Here is an 18,894-nt window from a genome sequence, read left to right on the forward strand (position 1 = left end):
AGCAAAGATACATGTATATTCAATAAAGTCCAGCTATATCCGTGGATTAATAGGAGCAGTTTAGATGAATAGTTTATCACCTGAATTGCACTAGCTCCCAGAACATGCTTGAATATGAGTAAAATTAACTCTTTCTGCACTGGGGACTTTAGACAGTATGTACAGTGCCATGAGATGTTCAGGGCCAATCTGCACTAAAAGCTGTCAAAGGGTTACCTGTTTTGGGCCTTGTTGCATAGAAGTTGAGATCAAACATAGTCCCTGAACACTCAATTCTGATTGGCTGATACCAGACTTATGCTTTGATTTTTCTGACATATGTTTGATCATACCTCTTTATGCAACAGGGCTCTGGTCTATCAAGTTATAAGATATTTGATGTGCATGTCAGTTACTGGCATGATAAATGATGAATGAAAAAATGGGCCTGTATAGGTAGTAATTGCTCATTTATGTCTTTGAGATAAAAGATGCAAACACTGAAATTGAGCAAGTTCTTAATGATCATAGTTTGTGGATTGGAATTGACCAGTTTGTTTGTATTTATCAGTTGCGTGTTATGTTGTGCTGTTACATTCCTGCATGACTCCTTTTACCTTCTCATTTTCATAATGAATTGTATGTATCATTGTTATTAAACTTGCTGAAAGATTGCTAAGCTTATTATAATGTAATGTCACATCTGTTAATAATGCTTGTGGCTTGTCATTTATGAGACTGTTCAGTTTGACTAGTTCATATTGATATCGTTGTTGAATCTTGCCCCAATGTATGCGTTTTTGGCCTACCTTCTCTTTGACACTTTCCTATTATCTGTATCCCTTGTTGCATCCGTACTGACGCTTCACTAAAATGACTAACAGCTGTACAGTGTCGTAATTCATATTCATGTTTATTCATATATTTTGCATGAAATTGAGAGCGTGGCATTGTGAAATATATACAAACAAACAGGTACCTCCCATTACCCATTCTGGAACTGTGCGTACCCTACAGCTACGCCATGCATCAAAGCCATCAGTCCCAGCGAGGGTTGGACTACAGGGGGCGCCACAGTCATCATCGTCGGCGACAACTTCTTTGACGGGCTGCAGGTGGTGTTCGGCAGCATGATAGTGTGGAGTGAGGTGAGACCTGTTGACCATTAACCTGTTGAGGACAATTAAGCTGATTTTACTATTAAAAAAAAAAAACACGTTTCCTGTAGACACCTCCCCAAGAATACTTTGGACAAGACTTCAGTGAGTTAAAACATTTCTATCATGGAAGTTTGCAGTGATGACTGTTGTCAGAGTGTATGTCGAAATGTCCTTTTGTCAGGTGTATTAATGATTCTTGATTTGTCAGAAAGGTCCAACAGGCAAAGCAACTTTTTCTCCTCTTTCTAATATGTTACATCAGGGTAGCATTCGACATGATAATAAAACATTGAGAACTTTTAGGGCATTGCTAACTTTTCAACCATTCATTCATGAGAAATTCCTCCACGATTTTATTGTTGTCATTCCTACTGCCTGCTAAGTCGTCCTTTTAGATGCCGGAAAATAAAACTTGAAATCGAGTGGAATAGTCTATCTAACCAATCTGTCAAGATTTGCGAGGGAAAAGCATGCTAGATTGGCAGGAATGGACAATTCTGAGGAAGGGTACCACAAACTATTGCATCATTTGAAAAGGGAACTTTCTGAGTGCATTACCCCCGGTGACGCGGCTCTTAATACAATCATACTCCCGTAATTGTTTCTGACATTTACTGTCTGTGGCAAGGTTAAAATGTCGTTAAGATCATTCCCCCACCCCTTCTTCCCTCCCTCCTTCCCTCAAAGAAGAAAGGAGAAAGTAAACAAAAAATGAGCATTATAAGACAGTCAAAGCCAGACCAGAATTTTGCAAGGCTGAAAAAAACAACAACATCGCAAACCTTTGTAATTTCGCTCAAATTAATTTGAAGGAGAGAAAGAAAGAGATATATATGGAACAATTTTTCAGGATCAGCTATTGGAAGTCTAATCACTGACACATTCCTTCTCAGAAACAAATGGTAATCATGATCATTTTCATGTAATAGCTGCCTATAGGCATTAAAGTAATTATCCTCTCTAAAGCTGAGGGTCTAGGGCCCTGTGGCATAAAAAGATGCAATCAAACATAAGTCAGAAAATCAGAAATATATGTCAGGTTTCAGCCAATCAGAGTATCTGAATATTCACTGACTGGTATTTGATATTCTGACATATGACTGATTTCAGCTTTTTATTCAACCGGGCCCAGGCGAATGAGGAACAAGAGATAATGAGTTCATACTCCAAGCTTGGCTGTGTGAGATGAATAGAGTTAGTGGCATAGAGAACATTGTCATGCTGGTGATGATGTATCAGAGAAGAGACAAAGAGGGGAGATATGGTATCAATAAACGGAGCACATTGTGACCTCATTCTTCTTGTACGTCATCAGCTCTCTCATCATCCATCTTTTAAGTGTGTATTTACAAGATGATCAAAACCAGAAGTTGCAGCCAATGATGCAAGATTTCTTCTTTTTTCTTTGGGGGGGGGGGGATTTTGAAGGGGCAGGTTTTAGAAGAAGGAGAAGAAGAAGAATCATGACGAGGGGACTGTGTGTCCATGATTTTGGAGGGCCCACTGGGAGCTGGGTTGCCATGGCAACAACTTTGGGTGGATGTGGGGTTGGGACGCGGCAATCTGCCACAATTATCTGTCATTAAAGTGAGCCTTTCTTACTCACCCGTTTGTGCCCGATGCACTCTGTCAGTGTGCAGTGACTTTTGGCAGCGGGGGTAGGCACAGAGACGACGGTTACTGCACTTCCTCCTGGCTTAATGAATTGCTGTGGCCAAGGGAAAATATCGCAAACATAAAAAGCTGTCTGGATGTAACTGCACAACTTTATCTAAGAGTTTACACAGGTCAAAAAGGTGTGACAGAACTAGGAATATCTATAAATAGGTATTTGTATTTTTAATGCATTATTCATTTTATTTAGTAGTTCACTAGTTTAGTAGTTCAAAATACCCTGGAAATATCGCATCTGTGTAGCTGTGATATTGAACTATTGAGTTCATCAAATTTTTCCAAATAAGTCCCTCGTTATTCATCATGGAATTCCATGCACTAGTAGTTTAGCACCTCATTTATTCTCTAAGTCATGTTCCTCAGCAAGTTATTTCATACTTCCTGGGCAACAATTGAAATACATACAAATTCAGCACCAATTCTATGATCAAGACAAGCCATTCGTTAATTTGTTTATTATCTTGTCCTGCAGCTGAACTGCCATTGTCTTTGACCTGTTCTTTATATTGGTCATATGTTCGATTTTTCTTTAACTCACCTTGCTTTGCACTCTCTCTTTTCCATAGCTTATCACATCACATGCCATCAGGGTGCAGACCCCACCGCGACACATCCCTGGGGTGGTAGAGGTCACGTTGTCTTACAAGTCCAAGCAATTCTGCAAGGGGGCGCCAGGCAGGTTTGTCTACGTGTCACTGACCGAGCCAACGATAGATTACGGGTTCCAGCGACTGAGTAAGCTCGTACCGCGGCATCCTGGTGATCCGGACAGATTGCCAAAGGTGAGCTGGTAACATGCTGCGATGCACAAGCTAAGGACCGGGCTAAATGTCATATCATTTCTTAGATCTCGACACCCAGGCAGTAATGATGAGTTATGAACTGAAACAATGTATATCAACTTGTTTGCTGCAAATCTGAGAATTTGTTTAGTCTGTCTGCAGGACCATGAGCTTCCCACAATCAGGAGTTCAAGGTATCTAGGACTAGATCTAATACAGACAATAGATTATGTTAAAATCACACATTTATGTTCCAATTCATGTTTTGCTTTCCTTGTGGTGAAATTGCAAGAATTTCCAAGATAGTTCTTACCCCAAAACATTCATTTTTGCCATGGTGTGAATAACTGGTTTTAACTAGAATATCTAGTACCGGTATCTAAATTCTGAATCTTCAAAAATGATGAGAGTCCCGGTCAGTGAAATAACTTCTCTGATGAATTGATTACTGTCTGGTATTCTATGTATTCAAGATGGAGTACAATCGAAAAGAAGTGTACGATATGCCAAACACTAACATGTGTCATCACAACTGTCCAAAGAGTTAGAGTATAATTTAAACCTTTGGATCGGGGAAATGAAGTTATCAAGTTTCACATCACATTTTCAGGTCAGATCCGGCATGATTTTTTTTTTTTTTCTTTTTCTGAGTATATGTAGTATTTTTAGATTGGTTATGGGATTGCTATGTGGGATTGTGAGACCCAATATCTACAAGTTCCTCACAAGAAGTTTTTGATTTTCCTCAGGAAATCATCCTGAAGAGGGCGGCAGATCTTGCGGAGGCCCTCTACAGCATGCCAAGGAATCAGCTTCCTATTGGTCCGCCCAGGTCACCGGCCCTCAACAACACCTCAGCCGGCAGCCTCGTGCCCATGAACTCATTCGGCAGCCAGCTAGCGGTGGAACACGATGGTGACCAACATTCAGGTAAGGGTCAAGTTTATCGTGTCTCCTCACATGAGAGAGAAAGAAAATATTTTCATTCAGGTAGTGTAACTGAATGTAAAATCAAGAGTAAAGATGAAAAACAAACTAACTTGCAGGGAAACTCTTGTCATTGTCACATTGTGAACATTCACGTTATCAAGAGGGGTTTTTTTGTTTTGTTTTGTGGGTTTTTTTTTACCTGTTGAGGACGAGTTCAGACTATACTCGGGCAAGTGTCTATGGGAAATGCGTGTTGTAGCAAAATCAGTCTGTCCTCAATGGGTTAAAGTGGTATGTTCATTGCATCCATTTGTGATGAATGAAAGATAAATTCTGAAGGATCTTTTGTAGAATGCTGCAGAATACTATCATTAGTTGCACTTCCATTGTCTAAAAAATGGAGGTTTCGTCATAAAGAGAAACACATGAACTTGATAAATGGGAATGGGGCGTATTCATGGATAGAGAGGGGGATTAGCGGTCCTTTGGTAGAAATATTTCCATTTTAGGTGAGATATCAGACTACTCTTTGAAATATGTAACGCCTATTGAATTTCTGTGTCACTGTATTAGGATCCGTCTTTTGACAGTATTTTGTCTCCTACTGGTAGTAGACAATAAGAAATTATAAAGTCTGTGTGTTTGTGTGTGATTTTTTTTTTGAGTGTGTGTCTGTCTGTCTGTGTGTGCATTTGTGTGTGTGTAGTTAAATACTTAGTGAATCAAGTTTGCATAACAGAAAAAGTTTGGAGTGGTGAACTACTGAAGAAGTCCACTTAACCCATTCCATACGGGAACCTGATGGCATGTGTACTAAATCTGTGGGGATTTCAGAATTCAGTATAGAATGTGTTAAGACTGGTAAGAGGAGTGTGCACATATAGATATACTGCTATCTTCTGACTCAATCTGTATGCAGGCTATGAATAAAGTCCTTTTTCCTGCAACCCATATTTTGCTTCACTTGTTGTAGATGCTTAAAGAAGACTCTTTCCCTGTGGTCATTGTCTCCTTATTATTAGAAGAGGTCAGTTGGGAAAAGTGAAGATATATATCTTGGCATGTTCCATCAATTTTAGCTTCCCCTGACATTTGTTTCACCCGATATGAACATGATTGAATGATCAACCCTAATTTGATGCCATTATCTCAAGATATCAAAACTTAAGTACTTTCTTACAGTGGGGAGATGACGGATAATTGAGTGGCCCATTTTTGCGTGGCGTGATCTCATCATCTGGTAATTGAGACATATGAGTAGATAAGAAACACATTGTTTTCCGTGTTAGATAAAGAGGAATCAATTAAAATCAGGAACCAGATTGGTTGCTTAGGCCCAGGCAAGTTTCGTTTCTTGGGCAGTGCTGGCCTAGTGTCAGTCATTTGGTTTAATTTTCTGGAAAAAATATGGATAAGAGATCTTTCCTCACTCGATTCATAGTTGAGGGGTAGTACTTCCTACCAGCATAAATAGGCTTTAATCTTGCTTTCCTTTCCTTTCAAACTGAGTTGGTTAATACTTGCTTCTTCTCGCTTTATGCTTCAGAGAGAGAGAAATGTGTTTGCAATTTACTGTTGGGGCTTGTCGCTCCCTCCATCTGCACTGCCGTGCCAACTCCCATTACCAGATTTCGTGTTTGAACAAATTTGTCATCACGTCGGCCCGTAAGATGCGAAACCAGTGCTCCTATGAACATAATAGCCCGCGATTTAATTCACGGGAAGTGAGTCAAGGTACAGGTATAAAATCCTAGCTCCGGTGCTTGTCACACAGGTCTGAGGGGAATTGCCATTGTATTTGTCTTGTCGTCGACAGGGCCCCCCACTCTCTTCCTCTCCCGTCCTTTAACTTGGTGATCCCTCCAAGTGTCTTGCAGAAAGTTTTTATATGCAATTGCTTTTTTTTTCCTCTCTCTCTCTTTGCATGTGTCATTGTTATCGTCCGCCGATGCTGTAAGGAACCTCAAAACGTTCTCCCAAGACTCCCTTGCCATGTCTCAACCTATTCCTCAGAGAGTCCTTCAATGTACATGATGTTCCATATGAGTGCATTTTATGTTCTATCAATTAAAAAAGTATTCTGTATGTCATGAATATTCATAAGGTGGATGTTACGGATGAATGAGATGACAAGGAATGAATGGAAGATGAAGACAGGAAGAAGTAAATGAGGGGAGTATGCTGCATCTTCAGTGTCTTATCTAGGAACCCATCTCTCTTCCTTTGTCTATCTCGTACGTCAGTTTAGGACTTCTTTTTTGATACCTCTTGGAGTCCAGTAAAGTGCACATCCCTTAAAACTTCTTTTTGTCTCCCTCTCTCTCTTTCTCTCACCCCTTCACCTCTGACCTCTGTAGGTTTTTCTCGGGTCCAGCCTGGTAGTACGCTATCACCGCGAGGCTACTCGTCAGGCCTCTCGACGCCACACAGTAGTGGCGGCAGTCCGAGCTCCTACACCGGTTCCTCGGCCCTCAACGGCTACACCAGTGCCAGCAACCTGTCCAACATGGGGGTTCCCTCCTCACCAAGTCTCTTCAACGGTGCTGCAAGTGAGTCTCAGATCCGCCTCTCTCTATGGTCCCCCAGGACTCGGGGTGCTCCTCAACCCAGAACCCACTTCCCTTCCTTTTTACACATCTAGTGGTCAAGGCAGGATGTGAAAGGGCTTTGTTGGCACAGTTTGCTGATAGATTTGTTTTTATTTGTTTCATATCAACCATGATGGACATTGATGTGGCATCTTCTTTTTCAGACTGATTGCAGTATATGCAACTTTTCTTGTCACATCCTTTGTTTTGCTTTGCATGAATAAGGCAAGGTTGAAAAAATTCAACAAGAAAACAGGAAGAAAAGATGGCTGCAACAAAAAGATGGCAACCTTTGCTTATCAGCATCAGCATTCACTTGAAAATTCAGACATTTACTGGCTTTAAGAACAAACTGTTATTCAAAAGTGCAGCCTGATTGAATGACATAGAGGTTGCAGGATACAAAACCACCCAAACCAATCCCAGCCATGTGCCAACATACCCTATCCCATCCTGGCATGCAGACTGCCTCCAACGACTCACTGAGCTCACCCTTGATGTATCAGTATGAACTAGAGATTGCCTACCAGGCTTCTTCGTCACCTCACCTGTGAAACAGGTGCTGGTATCCGGTGAATATACAAACCCTGTGGCATGATGGTGCAGTGATGGAGGAAAGTTTTGATGGGACTGCCATGTCTCCTTCCTCAACCTTCAAGAGGTTCTACAGGTGGCTCAAAAAACTATTAGAATTCTCTCCATGTACTGACAAGAAAATGTTAAAAGCCTCTTTGCTTTTGGAGTCATTATTGCCTATGGAGATGAATGCAATGTGTGAGTATCTTTCTAGTTGCTCTGTAGAACTTCCCTGACTTTGTTGTGGAAATGTTGGCAAGCCTGCATACGATGGACCCACTATGGCACTGCTCCAAGCATCCGTCTTGACATGAAAAGTGGAGGAGATTTGGTGCGACTTCAGTGCCATCAACCTTCATGGCTTTTTATCCTCAAGACCCCTTCAGAGAGGTTTCCATTCCAACTGTTGGTCTGACATGCTTTGCTACCTCCTGTCAGTCATCTTTAAAGATGTCATGACGTGTATGCCTGTTTTCAGTTACCACGATATGTTGCCGTTCTGCCTAGTTTGGGCTTAGCATTTCACCTCATTATTCCAAAACATCAAAAAGTTTAGTCTAGTTGGCAGGTCTTGTCTACAGCAAGAAGGTCGGGTAGCCAATACACTTTGTTGGTCAGTGACGTGAGGGATGAATCTTTCACAAGATGGATGTCAATTCTTCAGAGAGTAGAGGAGTGTTCAGTGATGATGCACTGCCCTACACCAAGCTTGAAGACAGATTCAGTTGATGAGAGGATGATGACGGTGATGCCAAGTCAGATGGTTTGTGATCAAGTTTCTGGCAAAAACTCAGGTTGCTCTCTTGGTATTAGTAAACCACAAAACCATGGATTCTTCCTTTGTAGGTTAGTCTGTCTGAACTATCAGAAACTATCAAAAAGAGGAAATTCAGGAGAAATAATCAAATGTGTAAAAGGGTATCACTGCTACACTTCCAGTAATGAATGATTACATCTATCATCATTCATGGAATGTTATGACAGGTTGCTGTAGTTTGTAGACTATGAGGTGCAGATTGACTCAGTTTTGCCTTGTGGCATGTAAAATCATCTCCTATTCATACAATTATTACGGCTTGATATCATGCACAAGAAACACAGTTTTCATAGTGTTTGAGTTTGTGTATGTATGTATGTATGTATGTATGTATGTATGTATGTAAATGTGTATGTGTGTGTGTGTGTATGTGTGAGAGAGAGAGAGAGAGTAAGAGAGAGAAAAGTAGATCTGGGGTGACTGAGAAGGAATTGTCTGAGTGTGAGCAGGTAGTAGAGATGTTGGCTTTGAAAACTGCATACCTCAAATGGTCTCTTACCAGTAGGACTTGTTTTTCTCTCTTGCTGCTCTCGTCTGGTGTGACGCACCATTAGCAAACAGGATGCAGGGGTATAGTTGTTTTAATGGCCGCAAGGGACACAGGTAATAAATGACTCCAGGATTGACATTGGGGTGGGAGAGAGGCGGAGGAAGAGGGGTACTTCCACCAGGATAGGGAGGGGTGAAAGAAGGGAGAGATGAAAGGGGGGAAGGAGGGGGGCATGAAACCTACCAAATCATCAACACCCTCTACTGCTTCCATTCTTCTCAGTTGCCCTCATTACCATGATTTTTTAGTGGTCCTCAATTTGCTTATGACTTGGTTTGCTTTGCCAGTTCCATGAACTGTTTTTCTTTTCTTCTTACATTCCTTCTGTTTCATTTTATCTTTGGTTATTCTGAATGGTTTTGTTAGCTTTTATTTTATGATTTGTAACCCCATGTTGTAAGAGTTCTCGTAAACACCCCCATAAAACCACTTGCCTGCCCAAGATTCTCCACCATGTTCATTGCCCGGTGGCAGTCCTACTTTCCTGCCGCACTCCCCCATGATTTGCCTCCATGTGCTAGAAGTGGATACTCTTCACGTGATAAGGATCTTCGCTCAGTCCCCTGCTGACTCGACTCGCTCATGAATCACCTCCCGACCGTCACAGCCAATCTCTGGCATGCGGCCCCAAATTGAGTATTTGTCGAAGAAATCAATCAGAAATCCAGCTGGATCATCGATGCGATTTCTATCGCCCTTTTTGGGATGAAGGAAAAAATTAAGAAACAAGAGGTGATTGGAAAGATTTTGATGCCAGATAAAGCCAGGCAAAATTAATTTTAGCATTCTGACAATTGCCTGGGCAGGTGATGTGAGTAAACAAACAAAGAAAGACACTACAGGTCAGGTGTTAATGATGGAAACGATCAATGTCGAAGCTTGTTAAGATAAAAGTATCTGTGATTGGTCAAAGCGAGCTCTTTTGATCTCTTTTTTCTTGGGGGAATCCATCTACACTTCCTTCTGCAGAGTAATGAAAAAAATGTGCGCTGATCTTTTTGTGGTGCCCATTTACTGTCCTCACCAAAAAGCTTAATGCTCTTTTCTGTTTGTTTTTCTTTGCTTCCTTTCCGTGTATTCCTCTCCTCTCGTCCAAATGTGATACAATCACTGATACATACCTCCTACACCTTCCCCTTAAACTAATTCTCTCATCAATTTGGCTTCTTTTCTTTTTGTATTCACATCATTCAAATCAAATCTGCTACTTTTATTTGGATAAATATTTTCTTCCTGTTCCGATGTCCTCTGCCCTCTGTGTATTGTTATCTTAAACCCTATCCCCCTCCCTGTGGTTCTATATGAGTTATTGTTAATTTCCATATTACATTTTCTGTCAAAATGAATTGTTTTAAGGTGATCTCCAATTTCTTCCCATTTTGAAAATATGCTAAATTTCCTTCATCTTAAATTCTTTGCTGATTCTTGGTTCTCTTAAAAACCCTGTGCGTGTTGTTCTATTTTTTGCCAAATATCACTGGTGTTACCCAACCCCATCCCACCCCACCTGCACTGCACTGCCCCACCCTCCTTCCACACCCCTTTAGCCATTGTACCCTCATCACCACCCCTGTCCCATCCTCACAACCCCACCAGCACAGCTGGGGGCAATCAGTCCTCCAGCTCGGGCCCTCTGTCCTTCTCTCCTGCCAACATGATCACGGCTGTTAAGCAGAGGAGCGCCTTTGCCCCCGTGGTCCGCTCCCCCTCCAGTCCGTCCGCCGGTGGAGGCGTGGTGGTGGGGGGCGGAGGAGGGGGCGTGGGGCCAGCCTCCAACCCAGGTATGTGGACTCTTCAGACTCCCAAGGTTGGGCTCTCTCACCCCAGTTTTGTCAGATTGGTTAATCTCTGGTGTTCATTCTACACCCAATGCACATCACATCCTATCATATATACCTTTGTAGTAATAGCTAGCATGCTATATACCACATCTTTCTAGTAAGATCAAGAAAGGCGGTGCGAAGTTCCACACATATCATTGCACTGCATTGGAGTACAGATAACATAAATTTAAATTTGAGTTACCATTAATGGAATGGAATCAAAAGCAGTAGTCATAATGTGTCTAAATGTAGGTAATATTATCAAAGATAGATCAGTTGAACAGTTGGGTAAGGAATGTTTCAATTGACTCACATCATGGAAATTTAAATCACATTTAAACAAAGAGCAAGAAAAGAGTACCATGTCATACCCTACAATAGCAAATGTACAATAAGGCAGAAATGTGCAGAACAAGATAATATTTCAATAATATTTGAATGAAAGTTCAGGGTCGTATTTCTATAAAAAAAAAAAAATGCATATAGATAGATTACCTCAAACATGAATATCGGATAAAAATGTTTTCTAACCAGTCAGAATCCTGATATGGGTCTCCTGTTGTTTTCAAAATATGATTTTCGCATTTATTCACATGGATGAAAAGGTACCAACATAGTCTTTGCTCATACATATTGATATGTCAATATGCTGTAATTGTGGGTTGCTTGTGCTTTACACTCCGGAGTAAGACATAAAGTGTTCTACGTCAGATATGTGCTATTGAAAACAATAAGACTACAGAAAAACAAACATCGTTAAGAATATATCTGGTATGTCAGTGTAGTAGTAGTGTTAGGAAGGAATGCACACCAACTCTAACCAGAATCCATCATTTACAAATCCCTTTCTGCTTTTTTTCTTTCTTATCCTGATCATATAATTACATTCACTAGCTCAATCTGTTCTGTAGCTCATTTTTCACTCTTTACTTCGCTCTACTAACCCAATTTTACTGTGTGTGTCTGTGTGTATGTGTGTGGGTGCGTGTATGTTGTGTGTGTGTGTGCTCATGTATACGTGAGTTTTTGATCCACTTCTAACTGAAGTAAAGATCTGTGCTAGTATTCTATAGCACTGAATTTCCAGTATGCACACACCCAACGCCTTAACACAATGCCAAGCAATTCCTTATTAGAGAAAAGCCAAGTAATATGACTATGTCCATTTTAGCATCAGAATTAACATCCCCTCGTGTCATTATCCTAAGCTTTCTATTACTGCTTTGCTAGTCAGTCATTAACAAGAGTTCATGGAAAAGACAAGATAATGTTGGTAAAATCCCCTACCCTTCTCACCCTATCATATGGATGAGAAAACTGGGGGGGTGGGAAGGAATCACGGAAGACAGGAGAACAGAGAAGGAACGAGAAGATTGGATAAATATTGCAGAAGAAAGAGGAGAATGAAGAGGAGGAGGAAGAGGAGAAGGAGGAGGTGGTGGCAAAGAAGACGACAATGAGGAGAAGAGAATGAGGAAGAAGTAAGGATTAGGAGAAGATGAAACTGAAATGGAAGAAGCAGAGACTGAGGAAGAATAAAGGAGGAGGAGGAGGAAGAAGAAGAAGAAATATGAAGAAAATTAGTAAAAACAGCAGGATGAGGAGAAGGGGGAAAAAAGAAATAAAAAGAAGAATGAGGAGATCAATGAATGTTTGGAGTGTTATTTTTTTTTTTCACTGAAACTCATGTTGATCTGCTGACAGATAAATTCTGCGTAACATAAAATGTGACATGACAGCTGAAACGTTGACATGGGACCAAGCTTGCAAAGGTATAAGACCTGACTCACCAGGAACCATCAAGCAACAGGGCTTGTACATCATTTAATAAGGGAGAAATCACGAAGGATGTGCTACTGCAGCTTTGATTTCCGATGTCTTATCTTCCCCTTGGGAACACTGATAAGAATGACCATAAAATATCTTGAAGTACTCCTGGTATTTGAAGTCCCAATATATATATATATATATATATTTTTTTTTTTTTGGCATCATTACGAGTAGACTACAAGTCGTAGTAATACAGGGTTTTTTTTAATACGTTTGAGAATCTTGTCATCTAGCGAAATTTGCAAAAGTTAAAAAAAAAGAAGTGTGGTTTTACAGTTGTCACAGATTGTTTGGGGCTTAGAGGACTTGTCAATGAGAGCCATATGAATAGCATGATTTGAGAGAGAAATGGAACCTTTCATTCGTTTTTGTCTGCTACCAAGTATTCCCTGTACCCACTGTTTGTAGTCAGTAGCACTCTTTGCATCCTATTCATTATAAGTGACTTTCCCCCTTGCTTGACTGCTATCGCCTTCCACATCCACTGCTGCTGCCATCTCGACTTCCAAGATGGCAAACCATCCTGTTTCTCAGTACCCTGCCTTGCATGTTGCTGCATGGTTGTACACAATTATCAAATTTAGAAATTCAGATAAAGCACATATAATATGCAGTGCCTAAAGATTTCTTCAGTAGCCTAACCCATGGCCAGCCTACCATATATTTTTTTTTTGTGTGTGTCCATTTTTATGGGACACATTTCTGTAGATTTTGTAGAGACTCTTCAATATTTTTATGATGAAAAGTGTGTGTGGCAATTGTAATTTCTAGACATTTTTATGATATTTATGCAAGTATAGAAATGTTATCATAGGGATTTCAATACTGTTATAACTGTTATTTTGGGGTTGTTATTTTCAGGTACAGATATTTTTGTGAAATGTTGTATTCGCTATTTGACACTGTCGGGGCTATTCTAGGTGCACATTGCTTCACTGCACATGGCGATATTTTTATGTTTTGTTAAATACGCAGCCCTATAGTGATTCATGAAATTGGCAAAAATTAAACCCTCACAAAAATACCAGCTTTTACAGTGATTTTTGTAGTAATAATTTGCAATTTATGCAGTAAGTCATATAAAAAGTTATGTGTATATTATGTGCATGTGTGTGTATGTATGTGTATATAATATATATACACACACACACACACACACACACATACATCAATATATATAGACACGTATATAATAACTAAACTGACTTTAACAGTCAAAAAAGTGACTGATTCAGAGGTTTGTTTCTTTGAATTGATGACTGCATGATACGAGCTTGCTAACGAATCCCTCCACATTCCTGTAGTGTATAACATACTTTGTTGGCTCATCATATTAATGATATCTTCTCTCTTTCCCCCATATTTTATCTCTTTCTCTCCTCCCCTGCAGGAAATGCTGCCATGATGTCACCGCCCTCCTTTTGTGGGGTAGGAGGACCGTTCGCACTCCCAACTTGTAGCGCCTCGTCCTATAGCAGTCACATTGACAGCCCCGGCAAGTGAAGCAAAGTGAGAACACACCTCCGGCTCACAAAGTCAAAATCAGGACGACATTTAGATACATCAAGTTTGAGTGGACATTGCAGGTGTACAGGAGGTGTGAATGTGACTTCGTCTTATTGTCCAGGAAGTTCCCTCTGTCCTTACCATTGATCTTTTGTTCTAGGGTGGAAAGATGACACCCCCTTCCTAAATTCCATTGTCTCTGTATTTTGTTAGATCTTATAGGGCAAGTGCTGCATTTAATGTAATTTACGTAAATCAAGTAAGAGGATACGAGGATGTGATATGTGCGATATCACTCTTTTTAATTCCTCACGCAAGAAGAATCAATATCTAGCAAACGGCTCCAATCTCAGTACGGTAACGAGATGCTGAAATACATGGAGAAAAATGCTACACTCATCCCAGCCCAATCCCTCCCCCTCCCCTTCCAACTATAGACCCCCCGGACAACCAAACTTTTGCACTAATGAAGGATTCTCCTACACATTTCCACTGGCCCACCAATACTGTACTCACAGAGCCCATTCAGCATGGCAAGGGGGAAATGCCGGTATGTACCTCACTTGGGCTCTGCTGAAAATAGGGGCAAGGTTGATTGGATTAGTGGGGGTGAATAGTTGGTCCCCCTTGAGGGCGCCGACACACCCCACGTTTGATTTCTCCCAATCCTGCTGATTAGAAAGTTTGAGCTTTTACTTCTCCACCCACAGAGTGTGAAAGTATCGGTCAATTCAAATCTTGGCAGGTTCGGTCTGTGCTTCAAGGTTTCATACTGCTCTCACCGAGGTAGTGGTAACCAATAGACAAGGTTTTTTTATGTCACAGTTTGAAAGGAGATGCATAATGATATGGGATGGTGAGCTAAGAAGAAAATGTTGGCATCGCATGAAATCACCCAGGTGACTAAAACTTAACTGAGATATGGTATTAGAAAAGCAAGCAGACGCACTGATCAGAAATATGTTTTTTAACCACAGCGGAGAACGCTGATTAAATTTGAATAATTTTTTTTTTTTTTAAAGATTCTATGATGCCATGACAATGAAGATGCTAATCAAAGTAACGGTAAATTAAATGCATAAAGTAATATGGGAGTGGCAATTATTTTTAAGTAGGATTCCATTAGCAATAGGGAGCCATTACTCAATTATCCATCATGATGTCATTGATGGTTAATTAATCAGGTCAATTCTATTAACACAGAATGGCCAGGATCACAAAGAGTTGTGTTTTCAACCGTTCTCCATAAGGCGATGCAAATGCATAATCTTCAACGAGATGCAGAGGATGTAAGCTAGGACAGAACCAAGAAGAGATGCTTCACAGATATATTGCCAAGTGGAAGATCCTATGGAAGATGAATGTTCCAGAAATACTAACTTGTCATCCTGTGTCCACTTATTTATACGGAAACTTTTCTTTCTTTTTTTCCAGAGAAGAAGTTGAAACAGAGAGAAGGAAAATCATTTACATTTTGAACCTGGTGCTTGCCACATGTACAAAGATGGTATTTATATGAGTAGGTAATATATGTAAATAGCATTCACTGGCCCAAAACTATGGAGGAGATTGTGTAAGACTCAACCCAAATGCTTTGAAGCCATGTAGATAGTCGGGCAGTATTCATCCCCTATAATGTACAGATTTTTATCGCTTAGCTTAATTAAGGAATCAAAGTTCTGTTACGACAAATACAAAGTTGTTATAATATATTGTGTAGAAAGTAGAAATAACTCATCAAAGACACATCAGCTACAAGATTCTTTGCTGTGGTTTTAGATGATACAAGTGTGAGAGAGAGAGAGAAAGAGAGAGAGTTAAAGATTTGTCATTGTATTCAATGCACAAGATTCAAGAAATCACCTGTATATATTTATATTTATATATATTCTATATGAAGGTTTGGTTTAGTTTTTTTTTTTTTAATCTGTGATCACAGTAAGCATGTTAAGTTTGTGATAAAACATGTTTGGTCCTTGTGAATGTCTGTCTTCTGTATAATTTTCATGAGTCCCTTGTGTGTCTTTTTTTTTTCTTCTTTTTTAAGAGGTATGACCACTTTGGCTTAAGTATGACTTAGATTGCCATTCCACAACCTCTGTAATTGATTTTGCTCACAATTGTCCATGCTGTAAAAGCATTGTGCTCCAGTTTGTGCTGATAACATTTCTGTTTGAAAAGTTCTGTCAAATATGCACATTCTCTCGTAACAGGCCATTCTTGGACTAAAACAAGCATAGAATTACTCTTTTCCTCCGTCATTGAAATATGATGGTAATGCACATTACCGTTGATAAATCTTAGACCAAAGTCAATTCCATTTTTTTAGTCATTACCCACTTTAATTGCACTTGAGTCATATTAAGGCAGCTTGATATCCAATTCATTTGGGTACCCCTCTGGCTTGGACCCACTGCTGCAATATTGTGTATTCAGTAACAAAAGCAAAATGATGAATAGTTTTTGTATGCCGTTTGTCATCACATTACTCATATAAAGTCGGAGATCATAAAAGGAAGAAAAAAATATGTGCTAAGCCGACTTTGGTGAATTCATACCTGTCAACAATCAAAAAATCATTTTCCAGACATGATATTGCTTTTGTGAAGACGCATCACATGTATGCAAATGAAAGCAGCAATGGAAAAATGCTGAAAATTGAATGATTAAACAAGCATAGTGTAAAGGGAAGGCATCCTTTAATACACTCTTACTTTACTAGAGAGCATGATTCCAGATGATGTAACCACGCCCACAGCCACCGTTTCATAATTGACACACAATTATTGCAGTTTACAATAATCACTAACTACCTATGCAGCAGATTTTCTCAAGCCATTGCAGTCACTGCTGTTGATACATGCGACTCCTGTTAAAATGAAATCCTCGGGGACTGGCAAAGTTTTTTTCGCTATCTCAAAATTTCATTACAGCCGAGCAATAAAGTACATAAAGATCTATAGACAATAATTTTGGGACCTTAATTTTGAATTTGTTGAAACAAGAGTTTTGTTATAACAAAGTTCGTTATAAGGGGAGTGCCCGCTGTAGTTACCATTCTTGAATATAAATGATTGCTCATTCCCTTTATGAAATCATGCCTAGGGATAAGCGGCTAATGACTTGACTATGTCAGTACTTCAGAAAGGTTTGGAACTGAGAAGTGACTTGCAGTTTGTATTTTATGGGGCACTGTTATCATCTGCGACTGTCGAGGCAGCATGGTCGCTGCAGTGGTCCACTACCTGAATTTAGCATTATGTGACATCTAAATAGATCCTTGACATTTGATTGGTTGTTTGATATTGATCATTTGTCCCATTTTACTTCTTACATCATCATTCACGCAATTGTGGTTCCATTAACCGTGCAATCTTGGATCCAAGTGATTTGCTCCATTTGCACGCACACCGAGAGCCCGGCACATTCCTGAAAAGTCATTTTGGTGTTTCATTTTCATAATTCAAAAAGAATGTATGTACATGGAACGCGTTTGCACTGTGCATGCAACCAGTGATGCACACCAAATTAGTCCCTTCTCTCTTGTTTCTAAATTCACAAAACATCAAATGACAAGGATCTATTTTTAGGTGTTATATAAAACAAATAATGAATGTTTTTCATTCGTGCAATGGACAGAATATTTCATTCAGTGATAGATGAAATTATTGATCCATTCAACTTGGCTGCGCCTCGTTGAATGGATCATTTCATATTTCACCTCCTGAAATATTCTGTCCATTGCACTCGTAAACATTCATTATTTGTATACTGACAATCAGTGGAAGGAGGGGTTTGCTATGCCAGACATTTTGGTTGTTCAGTGTGGAGCATACAAACTTTGTGTGCTTTCTTGAAAAGAGAGAGAATATAGCAAACAGATCAGGCCGAAGTCACAAAAGTAAATCAGGGTTGTTGTTTTTTTCTGCCAAAATTCATCTGAAATCATACTATGAAGTATTCATTTAATAATTAGGTGATGTATTCCATTTAAAGTGGTCCACAGAAGTACATTTTGTATCTCATATACCAAGAAGAATTATTGTGATTTACACATTAGCTGCATGAGTGATTGAAGCGAGTTAATTCAACTTAGGATGATTTCCTCTTTGTATTGTCTAAAGCTAGATTGCTTCTCTTGATCGATTCTTTCTCCAGAGTAAGAAAGATTTTTACTATCATTCCAAATACCAATAGAGACTCAACTTCCAGGTTGAAAGCAGAAATTATTGAGTCTTGTAAGATCAAATCTGTGTGGATGCAGATAATGGTATTTTTCAATTTGTTCAAACAAAGGCCTTTCTCCTTTTACTTGAATTCTATCCATGTTCCATCATTCTATTCCAGTAAGATCTGTAAGGTTTCATCTCTGCCCTGAAGATTACAGTAAACTGGTCAGGATGCACCATCGGTAAAACTAATTTCATCCCCCTCCCCAACCCATACCTCCATTGTGTGTACAGTATATCTCAAAACTACAATCGGATTTTTGCATTGATAACTTCCAATATGATTAAACTGTCTGAATGCTATTTCAGGTTCTAAAAATATAACATCTTACCTATATTTTGCAGAAAACCCCATTCGATTTGGTTAAGTGGTAACAGAGAAATGTGAATCATTGTGAAGCATGTCGTGGATGTGATTCTTCCAAGTTTAGCACTTGGATGCTCTTTGAA

General features: G+C 39.7%; 1 protein-coding gene across 1 annotated transcript in view; it reads left to right on the forward strand.

Annotated features, from left to right (window-relative positions):
• LOC140241327 (transcription factor COE1-like) overlaps positions 1 to 14,212 on the forward strand; it is a 157,294-nt gene extending 143,082 nt beyond the window's left edge. Inside the window, exons 9-14 of the mRNA XM_072321055.1 lie at positions 997 to 1,127; positions 3,380 to 3,595; positions 4,345 to 4,525; positions 6,883 to 7,074; positions 10,604 to 10,837; positions 14,100 to 14,212. Of these exons, the coding sequence (XP_072177156.1) occupies positions 997 to 1,127; positions 3,380 to 3,595; positions 4,345 to 4,525; positions 6,883 to 7,074; positions 10,604 to 10,837; positions 14,100 to 14,212 (1,067 nt within the window). The remainder of the gene's footprint in view (positions 1 to 996; positions 1,128 to 3,379; positions 3,596 to 4,344; positions 4,526 to 6,882; positions 7,075 to 10,603; positions 10,838 to 14,099) is intronic.
• Positions 14,213 to 18,894: the final 4,682 nt, after the last annotated feature.

Source organism: Diadema setosum, chromosome 18 (assembly GCF_964275005.1).
Source record: "Diadema setosum chromosome 18, eeDiaSeto1, whole genome shotgun sequence".
Taxonomy (NCBI): domain Eukaryota; kingdom Metazoa; phylum Echinodermata; class Echinoidea; order Diadematoida; family Diadematidae; genus Diadema; species Diadema setosum.